The 19,891-nt window shown below is 38.0% G+C and overlaps 1 protein-coding gene across 4 annotated transcripts in view; it reads right to left on the bottom strand.

Annotated features, from left to right (window-relative positions):
- RECQL (RecQ like helicase) overlaps nucleotides 1–19,891 on the bottom strand; it is a 30,250-nt gene that overhangs the window by 999 nt on the left and 9,360 nt on the right. For all 4 annotated transcript variants that reach the window (XM_006155077.3, XM_006155080.3, XM_006155079.3 and 1 more), the window contains exons 3-14: nucleotides 17,754–17,954; nucleotides 16,222–16,401; nucleotides 12,185–12,291; nucleotides 8,937–9,135; nucleotides 7,628–7,794; nucleotides 6,669–6,750; nucleotides 5,737–5,885; nucleotides 5,528–5,645; nucleotides 4,876–5,014; nucleotides 2,796–2,887; nucleotides 1,236–1,455; nucleotides 799–928 (exon numbers count right to left, since the gene is read on the bottom strand). In XM_006155077.3, coding sequence (XP_006155139.1) covers nucleotides 799–928; nucleotides 1,236–1,455; nucleotides 2,796–2,887; nucleotides 4,876–5,014; nucleotides 5,528–5,645; nucleotides 5,737–5,885; nucleotides 6,669–6,750; nucleotides 7,628–7,794; nucleotides 8,937–9,135; nucleotides 12,185–12,291; nucleotides 16,222–16,401; nucleotides 17,754–17,954 — 1,784 coding nt within the window. The remainder of the gene's footprint in view (nucleotides 1–798; nucleotides 929–1,235; nucleotides 1,456–2,795; nucleotides 2,888–4,875; nucleotides 5,015–5,527; nucleotides 5,646–5,736; nucleotides 5,886–6,668; nucleotides 6,751–7,627; nucleotides 7,795–8,936; nucleotides 9,136–12,184; nucleotides 12,292–16,221; nucleotides 16,402–17,753; nucleotides 17,955–19,891) is intronic.

The raw sequence follows: 19,891 nt of genomic DNA, 5'->3' as shown, positions 1-19,891 counted from the left end.
TCAGTTTTCTCATTAATAATCTCAGAATATTCCTTCTCCATCCGTCAGCTCTTTAAGTGTCCAGGGTCTAGTTTTTGTTTTTGTTTTTTATTTTTAATTGCCAGAGACCACTTGCACTCACCAGAGAGAGGGAGAGAGAAAAAGCACCTCCCCATGGCATGTGGTCATGCTGCAATCCCTTTTCCTGCATTTCTTTTTCCTGTCAGAATCTGGGGAACATATGTACATATACCTGGCATGTTTCTCAAGCTGCCATGAGTGGAATTAAAAGTGCAGTCAGCTGTGTGGGATCTGGCTCCCAATGCACAGCACTTACCCACTGCCTTATAGGGCTGGCCCCTGGGGGTCTACTTTATCTCTGTACTTCACTGAAATATGAGCCCTATCATGAATAAAAGGGACTGAGTTGTCAGAGAAATCCTAAAGAATACCTGCAGTATCCTAGATACAACAGGGCATGCTTCTGCAGATTTGACAGCATATTGCAGTGGTTTCCAGCCTCTAGAGCAGCAGAGACAGACTTCTCAACCGGTACTGGTCATAAGCAATACCACGAAGGCAGGGGGTATCACTGCATGGAGGCCTCACATTCCAAGGTTGGAAACCCCTAGTCTAAACCAAGACTAGTTCAGAAAACAAAGCTATGTTTTCTCTCTTCTCTACCCAGAATCTAAGAAGAAAACTGACTTAGCTCCTCTCGTTCAGATGGACCTCGGAGAATACTACAGAAAAGGGTTTTTATCAGTCTTAATATATTTACTTAAATATGTATGAAGTTGAAAATTAGTAGGCCATTACCCCGCACCAGCTCTGTGTGGGCTTCTTTACTTGAATAGTAATAACATGTGCTTCACTGTTCAGCAGATTGGCTTTGGGTCCTATCTTCAAATATGAAATGGTAGCGTATGCAGTAAAACTGTAGTCTTCTCTGCAGGAGATAAAAGTTAAAAATCAGAAAGCTTTGGAAAAAGAAGCCACAGAAAGCAAACTGAAGTTTATAAAAGAAATAACTGTAAGTGCAATACTCTTAACATTTATAGGAAATAAAACCTGTACTATATAAACTAGTTTTGTGTTTTGACTTAGTGATTAATGAAAGGTTGAATTTATTACGTAAATTATTTTTCTATGGCATTTAAGAGTTTGCATCAAACGACACAAAGCCATTTATTTTGTTAAAAAAAAACGAAACAATTATAAGGAACATGAAAAGACAAGAAGGGGTTTGTATATACTTGAGATACTGCTGTAGAAGAAAGTGTGCAATGACTTTCTCCAGCTCTTCACGAGGAAGCATGGGAGGAACAACACCTGCTACTCTCAATTTTGCAGCACCCTTTCCCATCCAAGAATCAATCAGTTTAAGGGGCGTGAGTTTTTCATTCAGTTCCTCTGCCTGCTTCAGGATCTTGATGAGATCTCTGCAGTACTCTGTTACATTCTTTCTTTCAAATGCTGCAATGAAAGAGACATGGTTATAGATTATTAGAATTTAGAAGTGAGGGCAAAGATAGGCTATTCCAAGTGTTTAAACTGGTTTAAAACTAGTTGCCCATGTGAAGCGCCATAAATACTGATTCATTGTGAATTCAGACTAAGCTATTTCTCAAGTTTGTATCAGATTATGTTGCAGTCTCTGTAAGACATTATGGGATTTCCAGTGATACAAAGAAAATAACCTGGTTATCAGAAAGCCTGCAGTTTTCTCTCGGAATCAGAAAATGTCTGCCAGACATGACTATGACAGTTACTACAAGGTGTCTTTACAGGAGAGGCAGTTTATTCTCCATACCTAGCTGATCTGTGCTCATTAAGCAAAATTCTGAAAACCGATGTGGGTTCCCAGGTCTTCTGAGAAGTATGTCTTAGGCACACACCACCAACTATTAAGAAACTAGCACACTGATTTGTGTGTCAGACTCTTGTTAATTTGGTCAAGGTAAGATAATATATTCAAAAGTAGTTCTCTCCATCTGTAAAGTTAACAGTATAATGGCCTTCACCCATTACTATATCAGAACACAGTGGGGCTTTGCACCTTGAACTGGCTAGTCCAGTTCCACAAACACAACACATACAGACAGAATTTTAAAAAGTGAAAATACACCAAAACACTGCTGAGTTAGTTCTTAGGAGTGGTTAGTCATTATCCAGATCAAAATGATTTACTATACTCTCCATTCTTTACTAAATTTTCTTCACAATTAGGGGTATAAAGTATTAGAGATTATCACGGGGTTAGCTTTTCTTATATAATAGCATTTCCATTCAAGAATTTAAAATTTTTCATTTCTTAAAAAATTTCACATGTCCTCGGTATAGCAATATAAAATGTATGCATACATGTGACTTCCTTTTGTGCATCTTTGCTGTAAAACTTCGTGTCATTAATTCTATTCAGGCTTTACTTAATCTTTTAAATACTTATGGGAGTCTAACGCTTCCGTCATATAGTCCTAGCTGTACATATAAACCTATAAATTATAGTCTAAAAAAAAAACAACTTAGAGCCAGCAAGTGATGTGGTGGTTAAGGCACTGGAGTCCCAAAGGGCCGACCATGGTTTAAGTCTCAGACCCAGTGACTTGAAAATCACACTGGGTGCATGTGCACACATACGTGCTCAAAATCCCAAGAGGAGAACAGAGGAGAAGGGATTGCAGTATGGCCATCGACCCTGGGGAGTGATTTCTCACTTTCCCTCTCACTGTCTCTGTGTCTGTCTCCAACAAGCACATGTGCCCTATGACAAAAAACTAACAACAACAACAAAAAACTAACAACAACAAACTTACAGATGTTTTTACAGCAGTTATCACACATTTTGTTACATGCTTCTGAGTTCCATACTTCATCAAAATGTTGAGCTATCAATACCCGGCGACATCTGCAAACACATTGAGGAATGCAAATTAGCAAATGACCTAAAAGCTTTAAGAATTCCTATTAAAACATACATAGCTTTACTACCATATTAGTTTCTTATTACTTCCATGTAATATTATCACAAACCTAGTGGCTTAAAATAACACAAATTTATCAGCTCATATTTATTTCCATAGGTTAGAAATCTAACATGGATATCACTGGGTCAAAATCAAGGTTTCAGCAGGGCTGGATGACTTCTGGAGGCTCTATGCAAGACTGATTCCTTATTTCTCCAGTTTCTTAAGGTCACCTACTTTCCTCAGCTCCTGCCCCCCTCAGTCTCCATTGTCCCCAGTCCATTTTCAAACCCAACAATAGTGGGTAGAGTCCTTCTCATCTCACACCAATCTGACTCCTGCCTCCCTCTTCTACTTTGTTCTTCAGTTCACCATAGAGTACATGCTTAAGAGATAAACAGGAGAAAAGCACTCTCTACAGGGCTTGGTCACACCATGGTACCCTTCTGCCAGCCTACCAGGATTCTGGGCTTTCACACACAGGTGTAGAGTGTTTTCAGGCTGACCAGGCCAGAGACTGGAACTGTGGTCTACGGATTTGCATGTGTCATCCAGCTCCACAGCCTGGTTTGCTACCAATTACACATACCACAAAGAGGCTGGGTTCCCCTTTCACTTTTTTTTTTTATAATTATTGTTATTTAATTTGTTATAGGGCACATGCACTTCATAGAGAGACAGAAAGAGAGAGGGAGAAAGTGAGAAAGCAAGCCACCGGGTCCGGGACTCAAACCACAGTCAGCCATGTGGGAGTCCAGCACCTTAGTCACCACACCACCTGCTGGCCCCTCTCCTTTCATTTTTAAGGACACCTGTGATTACATTGGGCCTACCCTGATAATCTGAAACAATCTCCATCTTTTAAAGTGAACTGATTAGCAACCTTAATTCCAACTGAACTTTAACTTCCCTTTGCCATACAAAGTAACATAACCACAGGTTCCAAGGATTAGGACACAGACATCTTGGGGGTTCATCACATATATTATGATTTTTCCCCCATATGTTCTCAATAAAGAATGCTTAAGAAGTCTGAGTATCATTTTGAAATTCAGTATTTCACAACCATTAGGAGAATCTTTTTGACAATAAGGCAGTTTCTTTTAAATAAAAATGTCCATATTTGAGTCTAAATCCCAAAATATGCTTCATAAGAGTCCCCTGGATGTTTTAACTATATTATTGTGGCATCTATGGGCAAGAAATATTATTTCTTGGTTTACTGATAACCACTTCAACATTTTTGAGGCCTCATGTGACAAGTTATCAGAGTACAAAATGACAACGACAAGGAGGCCACCAAGAAGCTCTATGGTAGAACTAAAAGCATCCTAAAAAGATTTACATTTATCGGGTTGTTGGAAAAGTCATAAATGTGTCATGACTTTTCTGATGCCCAGTATTTCCTAAGGAGAACCCTGACCCTATACTCAATTATCTCTTCAGCACCTTAGCTGATAGGACAGCTCATATTACCGAGTCTGACTCTGACTCTCAAAATGCCTATCATGCACCTCTGTAAAATTACTAAAGCACATAGCTGTACACCAGCGCCGGAGTAAAAGGGCTTCAACTCACAGTCAATGTGTATCAAAAGCTTCAATTAAAAACAAAAAAAGAGAATTACAGTGTCAGAGTATGGATACATAGGGCACCTTTTCTTGGATTAAGGTAGATCACACAGTTCATGTTCTGGTTCCCCCTCTCAGACATCTGCTTTTATAGATTTGTACCTTGGTGCTACAATAATGTATTAGCTCGTCGGAAATGTCATGACGCATTTTTTAATAGTAAAATATAGGAAAAAATATGACATGACTTTTCCAACAACCCAATATTTACATCAGTAACTACTCAAAGCAATGGCATATACTTTTCATATTGTGATCGCCTTTAACTGATCAAAGTTATAAAAAGGTATGTGTCTTACTTGCTTATGTTGAGACAGTATGACACCATCTCATAAAGCTTCTGTTGTCCCACATTTTCCATGACTACCATTGAACTTATTCTGAATATATCTCCAAAGCCATAATACAAGATACAGTCTGCTTTCATGTCATCTCGACCTGTGGTGTGAGAAACCTTCAGATTGTATAATTACTTCTAAGAATTAAAACATGCAAAAATAATGTATGTAAAATTACCTGGCAACACATACTACATCTAGAACTTCAGAGATATGAAAGTTAATTTGTAACAGTTGCCTTCAAATTTTTTAATAAAGCAATCAAAGAGACTTATCAACATTCAGCTTTAAAAAGCTAAAAAAAACGCATCGATAAGAAATCCAGTTACTTAAGTTACAGAACTGAAACCATTCATTAAAAATTTAATTGGCAAAGATGAATATAAATATTAAATTCTTTTAGCATATGTAAGATGAGACAATTCAAAACACTCCAATAAAAAGTAAGTATAATTTCTCCATATGCAATTAAGTATAAAACTGCTAAAAAGACTTCATCGTTCTAGAAAAATACTATCTAATAGATTAAAAATACAGAAATCCTAAATTTTTATAATGTATTTTCTAGAAAAACCTTCTAAAAATCTTACTTCCACATCTGAGTTCGACATACCTGCACGTCCGCTCTCTTGGTAATAATTCTCCATGGATTTACTCATTGAATGGTGAATAATGAACCTCACGTCTGGCTTATCAATTCCCATACCAAATGCAACCGTTGCCACTATTACCTAAAATGTTTCAATATTTATCAGTAAGTTAAGTCAAGATTAAATATTTCCTAGAAGTAAATTAGACTTTTATTGAAGATATAAATTTCACCTGAATTTCATTGGCTGACCATCTTCTATGAACCTTGGTCTTATCGTCTGGTTCCATATTGGCATGGTAAGCACCTGCATGAATTCCTAAATTCTGTAAGCTAACCGTAACTTGCTCAGAGTCTTTCTGAGAAAAGCAATATATGATTCCTATAGAAAAATATGTCCCGTTGTTAGATATATTAGAGTATATTCCTGGAAGATCATTTTTAACACACGTACTTAAGACAATGACTGATTCAATGCACAGGGGGAAAAATAATTATGAAAAATTCCAAGGCCTTGAGCACATATTGAATTTTTGGTCTAATTTGAGATTTGATCACCAACTTACTCTAAAGCAGAAATGAGCCCTGAACCACTAGTTTTGGTTCCCATTACCTCTCTTTTCTCTCCAATTTAAACTTCTTTTATCAATATATAGAAATTTCTCAAATGGATGCCCACAGCTCCAAAAGATGTTAACAAATGTGCTATGAATAGTTTCATGTGCAAATAAATTTGGAGAACACTGCATTCAGCAAAGTTAAAAAGGCTTCTCTATTGTCAGAGCTGGTCAGAGCTTTCTTCTAATATGCTGATAACACCCTGAGAGTCTTTGAAAGAAATTAATAGCTGCTCACTTTCTCAAACTTACTTAATCCTGGAACACTACTTATCCATGACACCCATTATTATCCCCTGAAAACCTATAGACAAGATTTGAAATGTTCTTTTTACACAAACTCCTGGCTTTAGTAACATTTTTTAAATCATTAATCCTGGGTCACATTTATATATTTACCCTTCACTCTATTTATGCTTAGCCAATTCAATATGCACTATATTTAAATGTGTCCTTTGCTATAAGGGAATATATTTTGTACCCTTTAGAACATCAGTGCTGGGACTGGCAGATGGCATGGTGATTAAGGTGCTGGAGACAGAGATTACCTGATTGCCCTTTGTATCTCCCGTTAATGAGCTTTACGACATCCTCAATAAAATCTTCAGTGTTTGAGGGCTTCTGCCGGACCTAAGAAAAAGGTTCAACTCATTAAAAAGTAAGTGAGTGAGTACCATCCAAGGAGCCACTTATTAACAACTTTTGAGTCGCAATTCTTATGTGAGTATGGTGTTTCTATTATTTTTTCACTTGCCTCATAGGATTCAACCCATCTGACATCCCTGCCACCTCCCAGACTCTCTTCTTGATCCTTTTTTTTACATTTGCCAGAGATAAGCAGACAGTGAATAATTTGTCAATATTAAAACATTAACCGTGGCTTAAATAACTCTTCAATGAAAACTCACAGAAGGATTAAATCCATTTTTAAAATGGTTGAAAAATCAAGAAAAGACAGCTGTTAGGTTATTTTATTTTGCAAGTTTGTACATCAAGCAAAATCTTGATTTAAAGAGTACATTAAGGAGTACTGGCAAATCTTTAATGGCAAACTAATATTTCCATTACTCAGTAATTAATTTCAGTAGAAATGTCACTATGGTCATTAGTATCACTCTATCCTTTCTTTCTATGCATCCTTGGATAAGAAAGGATGAGCATAAATTTAACAAATACGTGTAATTTGCTCATATATTTTATAAAAGACAGTGTCACCTCATGAGGTAGTATCTTCTATTTAACCTGACAAAAGATTATATAACACAACAGATATATGCATAAAGTACAAATTAATGAATCTGCTTATAATTATCTCATGATGTTAAAAACTGTTATATATACTTCTCTATTACTCATGTACACATGAGTACTTCTCTATTACTCATGTACACATGAGTATTTCTCTATTACTCATGTACACATGAGTACTTCTCTATTACACATATACACAATGAAACGTCTGCTATAATTCTTCACAAAAGTAAGAGATTACATAAAAGGTATATACCTCATAATAAAGATTTGGCCGATTAAAAGAAGCTGTAAAAGTAAAACACTTTTCAACACACAAGATTTTCTGAGCATCTTTCAAAACATGACTTGTTGCAGTCGCTGTCAGCCCAATTAGTGATGTATTAGGGAACTGCCGCTTTAAGATACCAAGGGCCTTATAATCTGAAAAAAGAAAAAATAAATAAAATAAAATAAAATGTCTCTCTATCATTTAGGGACTAGAGAAAATTATACTATTTAACTTTATGCAGATAATCAACTACTTTGATTTTATTTATTGGGTCATCAGCTGTCTTGTGTCTCTATCTCTATGTCTCTGTCTCTTTCTCTCTCTCTGTGTCATTCCCCAATGAGAGTAAAAAAAAAAAAGAAAAAAAAAATAGGCCATGCAATTGATCCAGGGAAAACACGACAGAGGTAAGTGGCAATAGCACAGAGACTGGATAGGAAAACGAGTGACCATTGTGTGCGGAAGGGAGCCCTGGACAAATAAGAAAGTATTAAAACCCTATGAGTCTGAAAAGCTTCCCAAAAAAAGGTAAAAAAAAAAATAGGTTGAAGACAGGGAGCAATATCTTTGAATTTCAGATTTCTGGAGGGCAGCCCCATAACCTAGGGGTTCAGGGAGCCAGATTACACATGGTCAACATGATTCAAACTCTGGCCCCAGCAACTTGTAAAACACACACACATGTGTGTCCCCAAAATCCTCAACAGGGTGGAAAAATAGAGGAAATGAATTGCAATGTGACCACACCCTGTCTCTCTAGTGAGCACATGCACCTCCTGACAATACATTTATTTATTTACTTACTTACTTATTTACCTACTTATGGCATAAAACAATTCTAAACAACTTACTACAGGCTATGACTATAAGATTAGGTTGGTGGAATGAAGAAAAAGGTTACTATTAATAAAATATCTCACAGAACTTTAGCTTGAAGAGTTGGGTGTAGATGCCAAAGACACCCAGAATGATGACTACAGAAGACAACTTTGAGGGAGATAGTACTTTGTCAACAAATGTGAAGGAGTACCTAGAGATCACATACACCACAAAGATAGCAGAGTATATTGGCTAGTAGCATGCTTCAAAGGATAAAGGCAATTAGAATGAACATGACAGCAGGGAATAAGGAAATTAAGATCCTGCCTCTTGGTCTCCATCATGTTAAGAAAAGAGAGTAGTAGTACTAACTACCTAAGGGGATAATTCCAATGCAAGCCAAATTCCCATCATGTCATCTGGCTGAGAACATAATCCCTAAGACCCAGGCGTCTTCCAGTTCAAACATACGTACCTGGTCTGAAATCGTGCCCCCACTGACTGCAGCAGTGAACTTCATCCACAGCAATTCGAGTAAACCTCCTGGCTTCGTAGGCTTTCTCTAGTCTTGACATGAACATTTTACTTTTGGCAATTTTCTCTGGAGTCACATAAATTAGCTTTAGGTTGGAGTTTTTATTTACCATTTCAGCATGAACCCATTTCACATGCTCCTATTAAACGGCAAAAGACAAACTGATAAAACTATGCTAGCAGATTGGAATACTAAGTAGTAAATGAAGACAGTTATTATTCAAAAGCAACAACAGCCTTGGGTTTTTCTACAAGCAGATGTTCAGTTCATTAAAACTGAAACCATGTCCCAGTACTAAGGTTAGTTGCAGCTGTGCAAACAGTACTGTGGTGATTTACTTACATCCAAATTGTTGATGATACTCTCACAAGATAAAAAAGAAGAGACAGAGAGGAACCGAACAATGAACATGAGAAGATACTCTAGAGGCCAGCAGGTGGTATAATAGGTTGCTGGACTTCTACATGGGCAATTATGGTTTGAGTCCCGGACCCAGGGGACTTGGAAATCAGGTCAGGCATGTGACCATGTGTGCCTCAGATTCCAGGAGGAGAATGGAGAAGAAGGGAATCCAGGCAGCATGGCCATCCCCACTAGGAGGTGATTTCTTACTTTCCCTCTCATTGTCTCTCTCTCTGGTTCTGGTGAGTACACTGTGCCCTATGGCAAAAATCTCTTAAAAAAAAAAAAGAACAAAAAAATGAACATAAAAAGATACTTTAACAAAGAGCACTTATTCTATGAAGGCATAATTCTAAATTGCTTATTATAAACTCTAAAATGTGAGCTAAATGCAATAGCTATGGCAATAAACACAGATTTCATTAATTTAAACATATTTATAATCAATTTATCTGTGAATAAAGCATATTCTTGATTAGCTACAATACTTTTTTTTTTTAGAGATATTTTTGCTATACGTCATATGCATTTGCCAGAGAGACAGAGAGAGGCAGAAACAGAAAGCAAGAAATCACCCCACAGAAAAGATGGTCATGCTGCAACCCCTTCTCCTCCATTCTCTTCTTGGGATTTTGGGCACACACACACACACACACACACACACACACACACACGTCTGGCATGAGTATTAAACTGCCAGCTCTGGTACTCAAACTACAGTTGACTATGTGGGAATCTAAGGACATAACCATTACGCATCTGCTGGTCCCTAATCTCTTATTTAAACATAAAGACCATGGGTTTTCAAAAGTATCATTCATTAAAATTTTCTAATATTGGGACCATCAGATGATGTAATGGTTACATCATTGGACTCCCGTGTGGCCAACCATGGTTCAAGCCCCGGAATTGGCAGCATGAAACTCATGCCAGGCACATGTGCCTGTGTGCCCAAAATACTGAAAGGACAATAGAGAAGGGACTGCAGTGTGGCCATCTCCCCTGGGAGGTGATTTCTTGCTTTCTGTCTCTTTTATCTCTCTCTGTCTCTCTGGTGAGTGTATGTGCCTAATAGCAAAAATCTCTAAGAAAATATTTCTAATACAAAATATATACTCTATATACACACACACACACATACACACACCACTAAAATTATTAAAAAGGTTGTAAAAAAATTGAAGCATAAGTTTATTATGGTGTAAAAATGTTTTAAAATCATGAAATTTTTTGATAATATAAAACCACATATATATATACATATATATTTAAAATATTTAAAAGTAACAGCTACTAGGTTCTTAGTGCTCTGATATTATATTACACAATATTTAGCACATTAAATGTCATTTTTTTCCCCAACCTAATTAGAACCAAAAGAGTGTTTAAAAAAAACAACAATGGTCAGGGCCAGTCGGTGGTATGGTAGTTAAGGCATTGGACTCTAACATGGCCAACTGGGTTCAAGTCCTGGACCCAGCAGCTTGAAAATCACACCAGGCACATGTGCATATATGCTCAAAATCCTTCTCTCTGTTTCTCTCTGGTAAGCACATATACCCTATAGCAAAAACCCATTTCACAATTAAAAACAAATAAACAAAACTGTGGATAAAAAATACACCAACTACATTAAAAATTCATAAGTTAATAATAATACTTGCAAAGTGGGAAAAAAAAAATAATGAAGCTATTGACCACCTTTGGAGCATGCTAGAAAAACAGCTCTTTCTGGGGACCAGCAGTTGGTGTAAATGGCTATGTCACTGGACTCCCATGTAGTCGACTACAGTTCAAGTCTCAGACCTGGTGGCTTAAACTCACACCAGGCATGTGTACGTGTGTGCCCAAAATCCCAAGAGAAGAATGGAGGAGAAGAGATCGTGGTGTGGCCATCCCCCCCAAGGGGCGATTCTCGCTTTCTGTCTCTCTGTCTCTCTCTGTCTTTCTGGTGAGCGTACATGCCCTATAGCAAAAACCTCTCAAAAAAGAAAAGAAAAAAGAAGACCAGCTCTTTCTGAAATCTGGTGAAGAAACAAAAAGAATAAAAAATTTATGGAAAATTGGGGGTATAAAGATTAAAAAAAGAAACTAGCTATATTGATAATTGTTAAAGGAAGGGTAGTGGGTACCACAGTTTTAATACTTTAGTATAGTTTTTAAGATTTCAATAACATGCTTTTTATAAAAGAACAGCCGGCAGGGCCAGTAGGTGGCATGGTGTTTAAGGGTGCTAGACTCCCACATGGCTGGCTGTGGTTCAAGTCCTGGACCTGGCACCTTGCTTTCTCACTTTCTCTCTTTCTCTGTCGCTCTCTGGTCAAATAAAAATAAAAATAAATAAATAAAGTTAAATAATATAGTTCTTTAAAAAAAAAAAGAAAGAAAGAAAAGCTGGGAAATACTCTATTCTATGGAGGAGGATAAAACAATCCACTCTCAAATAGAAGAAATTCTATAGGTGTATAGTATCTTCTTAATAATCTTAATAATTCACTTTTTGTACTGAAATATATTTGCATATATAGAAATTCTTCCCTACTATTATAGGATGGCTAGTACAAAACATTCCCATAAACTTTATGTTTTATGGGTGATATGGTATCTCGCAATTACTCAACTCTGCCATTAGGAAAAGCAGCCACAGAGAATATGTAAATGAATGAGGATACTTGTACGCCAATATACTTTATTTATGGACACTGAAATGTGAATTGCAGCTACAACTAAGACTCCTACTTCAGTGAAAACTGTCAAATATTTTTTAAAAAGCCACAGAAACATACCTTAGAACTAGAGGCATTTAACATGGTAGCTGAAATTCCTAATTGTTTTAAAACCATCAACTGGTCTTCCATAAGAGAGATCAGTGGGCAAATCACGAGTGTAAAGCCTAAAAGAGAAAAACCATCTTTGAACATCATACACCACCAGAACAAGCTGCAGGAACTTACCTTGTCTGCTGTAACTTGTGTTCTTCACCCATCAATTCAGACTAATTTTTTTTGGGGGGGGTAGAGGTTTTTGCTATAGGGCACATGTGCTCGCCAGACAGACAGAGAGAGACAGAGAGACAGAAAGCGAAAAATCACCCCCCAGGGGGATGGCCACACCACAATCCCATCTCCTCTATTCTCCCCTCAGGATCTTGGGCACACACGCACATGCGCCTGGCGTGAGTTTAAGCCACCGGGTCTGGGACTCGAACTGCAGTCGACTATGTGGGAGTCCAGCGACATAGTCATTATGCTAACTGCTGGTCCCTCAGACTAATTTTTGAAACAGCTTTATCAATATATAATATTTCTTATAGTCAGTAAGGGAGATAGATATTAACAAATGCTCATACAAGGTTAAGTATAAGCCAAGTATACAAATGTAAGACTGAAGAGAAAACCATCATCCTTATTCAGTCCTCTAAAAATTAAAAAAGATGGGCTGGGAGGTACCGTGGTAGTTAAGGTACTAGACTCCCACATAGCTGATGGTGGTTTGAATCCCGGACCTGGTGACTTGAAACTTATTCTTGGTACGTGGGCATGCATGCCTAAAATTCCAAAAAGAGAATTCAGAAGAGATTGAGGCAAGGCTATACCTCCAACAGGGTGATTTCTCATGGTCCCTCTCTCTACTTCTGTCTGTCTCTTTTCCAGCAAGCGCAGGTGCCCTATGGCAAAAACCTGAGGAAAAAAGGGAAGATTTTTAACACTTTGAATGTTCAATTTGTTATCATTTTTTGGCCAGAGGACACATTACTCCCCAGAGAGAGAGAAAAAGTCAGAAAGTATCCCCAATGGGAAATGGTTTTGCCACAATTTCTTCTCCTCCATTTTTAACCTATAATAACCTCTGGCAAGGAGCAGACACTTTATTTTAAAACATACTCTAATTAAGACCTTGTCAGAGATTTTGTCCACTCAGTTATTCTCCCTCCTATATTTTGACTTTTTCTCTCATTACTAGCATCTACTCATTACATTTGCACATGGTCAAGTCTCTCATCTTTGAAAAAACCCCAGACACCTGTTATGGAGGGACCTGTTATGTTTTAATGTGGGAACTCAATACTCAATGTAACAGTATACAAGGCAAGGCCTTTGGGGAAGTGCTGCCCTCATGAACAAGATTAATGCTCTTACATAAAAGGTTGAAGGGACCACATTTGCCCCTTTCCACAATGTGCAGGTATAGCAATAAGGCACCATCTATGAGGAATAGGTTCTCACTAGATACTGCACCTACTGGTGTCTTCATCTTGGACTTCCTAGCCTCCAGAACTGTGAGCAACGGACTTCTGTTTATAAATTACCCAGTCTAAGGTATTCTGCTACAGTAGTCTGAATGAACTATGACAACACTTAATTTATGGCCTTCTCTTCTTCCCTCCATAGCCATTCTTTCCAAAGAGTGTCCCATACTCACCAGCTCCACTTTCTCAACTCCTATTCACTTCTAAACCATTCCATTGCTGTGTCATTTCCTCCAACACTTTCATTGAAATTGCTTCAGCCATAGTCATGTATGAGTCCGTTGTCATTAATCTCAATGGAACTTTTAAGCCCTTATTTTATCTTCTGCCAAGACACATCAGTATTGTCCATGCTCTCCTTGAAACAGTCCCTTCCCTAGGCTTCTAATAGTACTAATAGTACCATACTCCTAATCATCTTCCTATACTTTACTCCTTATCAGCCTTCTCTGCAAGTGTTATCCCTAAAACTCTCGGTGTTCTGATTCCTATACTAGGCCCTCTTCTCTTCTCGTGCTTTTCTGAATGACATAATTTATTCCCATGGTTTCAACGGCCACCTCTATACTAACAGCCTCCAACTCATCTGATTCAGATCTTTTATACCCAAGGCTTAGACCCATACATCCTTCAGTGATTTCCCATTAATTTAAGGATACGTTTTTAAAATAGCTTCAAAGGCTCTCCACAAATCCTACAATTGCCTGCCACCCTGGAATTCTTCTAGGTTATCAAATACCCCAGACTGTACCTGCTCTCTCTTGCTTCTGGATATCACACATGCTGTTCCCTTGCAAAACCCTCTTTCTTTCCTCTCTGTTCCAACTTTAACTTTCACTTCAAATGCTACTTCTTTAGGATGCCTTTTCTGACAGTCCCCAAACCAGATATTTGCACTGACACAATTCCCTATTAAAATTTTATCCCTAAACTCTTACTACAGTTGCTTGCAATTACCTGTATTCTCTAGATGAACAGTAAGCAAACTAAGGGCTGGCTGTCTGTTTCTGTAAATAAAGTTTTAATGGGACACAGCCAGGCCCACTTGTTTATATAGTGTCTGCTGCGCTTTCATGCTACAATGGCAGAGTTGAGTAGTTGCCACTGACACCATTTGGCCCACAGAGCCCACAATACTGACTATTCGATCTTTTAAGACAAAGTTTCTGATGACCCCTGCTCTATATGTACTTGTTACTCCCTAGTCAGCAGCATCAGTACCTACCACCAGGAAGCTTGTTAAAAATTTTGAGTCTTGGGACCACTAGTTAGCATAATGGCTATGTCGCTGGACTCCCATGTAGTAGACCATGGTTCGAGTTTTAGACCCGGTAGCTTAAAACTCACTGGGCGCATGTGCGTGCGTGCCCAAGATCCCGAGAGGAGAATGGAGAAGGGATTGCAGTGTGGCCATCCCCCCTGGGAGGTGATTTCTCACTTTCTGTCTCTCTGTCTCTCTCTGTCTTACTGGCAAGTGCACGCGCCCTATAGAAAAGGCCTCTCCAAAAAAAATAAATAAATAATTTGAGTCTCTGTGCCAGTCCTGCAGCCTAGTGGTCAAGGGAGCCAGATACCACATGACTGACCACAGCTTCAGCCCTGGCCCCCATGGCTTAAAAGATATGCTGGGAGCATGTGTGTGGGTACCCCAAATCCTGAAAGGCTGGAGAAATGGAGAAGGGACTGAGGTGTGATCATGCCCACTGAGGGGTGCTTCTTTCTCTCTCTGCCTCTTATCTCTGAAGAACACACAACCCTCTGGCAACCAGAAAGAAATAAAAATCTTGGGAATCATATTAAATCTGAATCTACATGTTAATCAGATTCCTATATGATTCTTATGCACATTAAAGTTTGAGAAAGCGCCACTCTACATGGGCTCCAGGACAACTAAGACCATGCCAATTTTGCTCACTACTCTAAGTTCCCATGCCTACTAGCAGCAAATATCCCACAAAGATCTGGGACTATAATTCAGGACTGATTCCTCTTCTAGTGCTTTTTCTCCTATGGCACGTTTTCAAATTATAGTTTAGGTACCAGATAGATGGATTACTTTCAGAAGTTTTTAATATTCCTCCTGTAAGTGAAATCTTTAAATGTCTATTAATGTTGAGTAACTAAAACAAAAAATGTACTTGATTTTTACATATGTATGGTTAGAAATTATTATTTTAAAGAATTAAAAATACATTATGGGGACCAGCAAATGCATAATGGCTACCTAGCTGGACTCCCATGTAGTCAACGGTGCTTAGAGTCCCAGACCCAGTGGCTTAAACTCACGCCAGGCACATGTGCATGCATGCCCAAGATGCTGTGAGGAGAATGGAGAAGAAGGGATTGCAGTGTGGCCATCCCCCCTAGGGGGGTGATTTCTCACTTTCTTTCTCTCTCTGTCTTTCTGGTGAGCACACACGCCCTATAGCAAAAACCTCTCCAAAAAAAAAAAAAAAAAAAAATATATATATATATATATATGGATATAGATAGATGATAGCTTTATCATATATATATATATATAAAATGAGAAATCACTTTTTCAACTTAGAATTTATGTTTAAGAATACATACCATCTGAACATAATGCTGGTAACTGGTAGCATAAGCTTTTTCCTCCGCCTGTGGGCATAACAAGGAATACTTCCTTCCCAGCCATTGTCACATTAATAGTTTCAAGCTGAAGCGCTCTGAACTTCTGTAGTTTAAAGACATTTTGCAGAACGTCTTTAACTTTACCAGACCATGGAAAATCTACAAAGAGAAAAATGTTAGAAATATTAGAATTGTAAATCAGATACAAACTTGAATGACTGCTTATCAGATAAACATATATAAGACTTTTAATACTTAGGGACCATTAAACTTTCACAGTAAGAACTTTTAGATTAGTTTAACTCACCAAGCCAAATAAAACAAAAATTAAATAATATGCTATAAGAAACACTACAGCAAAAAAGAAGGAAAAAAAACCCATACACAAATACTTGCCAGTTAAGAATTAACCCACATAGAAGAGGAAGTTTTCAAACAATCTGACTATTTATCAGCAAATTTACAGTATCACATAAAACTCAAAATGTCATGAAAAAAACTTAATAATTATCTGGATTTTTGGAAAGCACTGTTTACAATGCACCGCAGTTCCTCCTAGAGGTTAGTATTCCATTATAATTAATGATAAACATGGTGTGTTTAGCAAGATGTTGAATCAAGAAAGGTTTGTTCACTATGGCAGGAAAATGAACTAGACTTTGGCAAGGAGTTCAAATATTTTTAATTGCTTTCTTTTTACTTAAAACTGACAACATTTAAAGTAAATTTATTTTCTAAGCATTAATCTTTCTTGTTAGAACCATATTTGGAAAAAATAAAGACTAAATAATAAAAGATTAATTTCTTTTTTAATTGTATTTTTTATTTTATTTACTTTATTTACATTTAATCAGTGTACATCTGTACATGATACAAAATAGTTTTCCTAGGCATGGAGTGTATATTAGTCCAATCAAAGATATTACCATATACATTATCACCACCAGATAAATTTTTGTATTTTTAAATGCTTTTTTCCCTGATTCCCTCCCTATTATCCATCCCCTCCTATAGTGTCTCTAGTCTCCATAGTTGCCCTCCCTGCTTTTATATCTTCCAGTCTCTCAGTTTCTACTGTAGAGTACAAGACTAAAGAACATGAGAAAGAATGAACTGCCTACAAGTGCCCCATTCCACAAACAGCGTGGCCAGTTTCACCTCCACACCTACGGGAAAGCAACGGCCTATGCAGGATGATATAATTCTAATGAGAAGAAGTGTAAAGAGGGCCAGCAGTTGGTATGGAGGTTAAGATGGCTGGATCCAACATGGCCAAGGGTGTGGCAGGAGTCTGAGACTCAGTAGCTTGAAAATCATGCCAGGTGCAGGTGTGTGCCTAAAATACAAAGAGGAGAATGGAGAAGGGATTGTAGCATGGCCATCTTTCGGGAGATGATTTCTCACTTTCCCTCTCTCCTGTCTCAATCTATATCTCTCTGGCAACTGCATACACCCTATAGCAAACTAAAAAAATAAAATAAAATAAAATAAGAAAGGAAAAAGAAGTAAACCTTCTTTATTCCAAGCAGCAGGTGAAGAATCACATTCATTGCTTGCCCCGGCATCATGGGAATCCTCTAAACACTGCTTTATTTTCTTTGTTATTACGGCTTTTTTCTGAATCAGTTCTTGTTGCCTTTCCATAAGTTCTTGAATTTGAATTTCTACTGCATGTAGCTCACTGGTAATAGAATCCAATTCCTCAGTTAGGGCTGTAATGGGAGAAAAGATACAATGAATAGTCGTAGTTAATGGTAATTTTAGATTTCTCTATTGATTTTTGGATGTTCCTCACCATCTAAAGTAGAGACAAACTGAAAGCAGGATAGCAGAATGATGAAGAACGTAAACTGTGGAGTCACACAGACCTGGGTTAAATGTTAGGTCTTCTTCCCACCTGCAGAGTAACCCCCGACAAGATACTTACCTACAGCACAATTTTCCCATCTGCAAAGTGTGGATAATATCCAACTTTCATAGTACTGCTATAAAGAATTAAGTGAGATGTTATGTTGAAAGTTCTTCACACAGTACCTGGTATACAGTTAAATATATAATAAATGCTAGTTACTGATATTTTTATGATGCTTTAGAGACGTGATCCAACAATCTCCTAAACCATTTAAGTGACCAGACTTGGAAGTAAAAGCAAGCTAATCCCCTAATGACTTACTTACTACTTCATGAACATGTTCACGTTTGGCTCATATTTTAAACAAGATGACCTAACAAGTAAAAAAGAGAAATCAGGTGTATTGTAGGAATTGGCATTACGACTCCACCTAATTTACAAAGAGGCCTCGAGGTATGATTCTAAGACATCTAAGTATTAAAATCCAGGTGAGACTCCTGAAGCAACACAAGAGAAGAAAAACTTTGAACTATCGGTAGTGCTTTCGAATTTATCTGCTTGCATTGATCAATGGGCAGTTTTAATGTCACTTCATGAGATGAAATTTTGTAGTTATGATTTAAAGTAGGGTGTCATGATGGGTTTGCATCATATCAACTGCAAGAATACCCTTCGCTCATGACTCTAGGTTACGGTTGGCCAAAGTAAATTTGTGTGAGATTCTGATCACAAGTAAACTCAGCACTAAATTTGCAAGGAGGAAATGAAGCAGCAGCCAGTTTTACATTGGGATGGTTGGCCTCAAGTCCGGGCTATGGCAGCTCACTCACGCTGTCTGGGATCTGCTGGTTCACCCTGTTGACATGGAGCAGAAGCCAGTTCTCTGGCTCCTGCTAAATCTCCTGGGAGCAGTAATCTGACTCTTCAGCTTCTCTCAATCCTTGGCCAGGCTTGTAGGCTCCTTTCCGTGACAAGCACACCGGTTTTACGGCAGGGTACCAGGAGCCTAAAGTCAGAGTCCGTGGGGTGAGGACACACTGATACAAGTCCCAGTGAGAGAGAAATGGTCCCACTTTATCCTCACCCTCCTTTTAGCTCACCCTCCCAGCTTCCAGCTCATCCTCTGCCTCCCTAACTTCACACCCATCCGCCTTCCTCACTGAAGGCACCATCAACTCAGGACCAGAAGCTGACTCAGGGATCATTGCTAAACCAGCTCCCATGATCACATTCAGTTCTAAACCCTATGAGAAATCTCTTACTGTATTTATAATGGTTCAGCTTATCTGATTAACCCCTAACAAATATAGAATTTTGATCCAGAGGAAATGAAACTTAATAGGTTCTCTGAATTGTTTCTGGGCCACCTGGAATTTGTGTCTGATTTGATTAGATATAAAGGCAGTAATGAGCCTGTTTCTACGGGAAAAGGGGATATAGGTATCCCACATCCCCATGTCATGCAGTGGAAACAGTTATTTAAATTATAATCTGTAGACGCCAAGAAGTAAATATCTAGAGAAGGCAAGGCTCTGAGTCACCAAGTGTCTGCCATTAAAGAACAGTTTAGTAAGAACAATGGGGCGGATTGGTTGCATCTCAGTATGCAGAGTTCTTAGAGAGAAAATGCAAGATCTGCTTCAAGGGAATCTCACAATTTCTGATTGTCCTATCTCATACTACAAGGCCAAGACTTTTAGAAACCAACTGTAAGTCTAAATCCTGCAGGTGACTGGATTATAAGACAAGCTGAATTTTCGGCCTAGCAGGGACTCTTATATTAAAGTCAGAGCATTA

Source organism: Tupaia chinensis, unplaced genomic scaffold, assembly GCF_000334495.1.
Source record: "Tupaia chinensis unplaced genomic scaffold, TupChi_1.0 Scaffold000434_1, whole genome shotgun sequence".
In the NCBI taxonomy this organism is placed as follows: Eukaryota; Metazoa; Chordata; class Mammalia; order Scandentia; family Tupaiidae; genus Tupaia; species Tupaia belangeri.
Note: the sequence above shows the minus strand (reverse complement) of the source record. Positions and strands in the feature narration are given on the sequence as shown.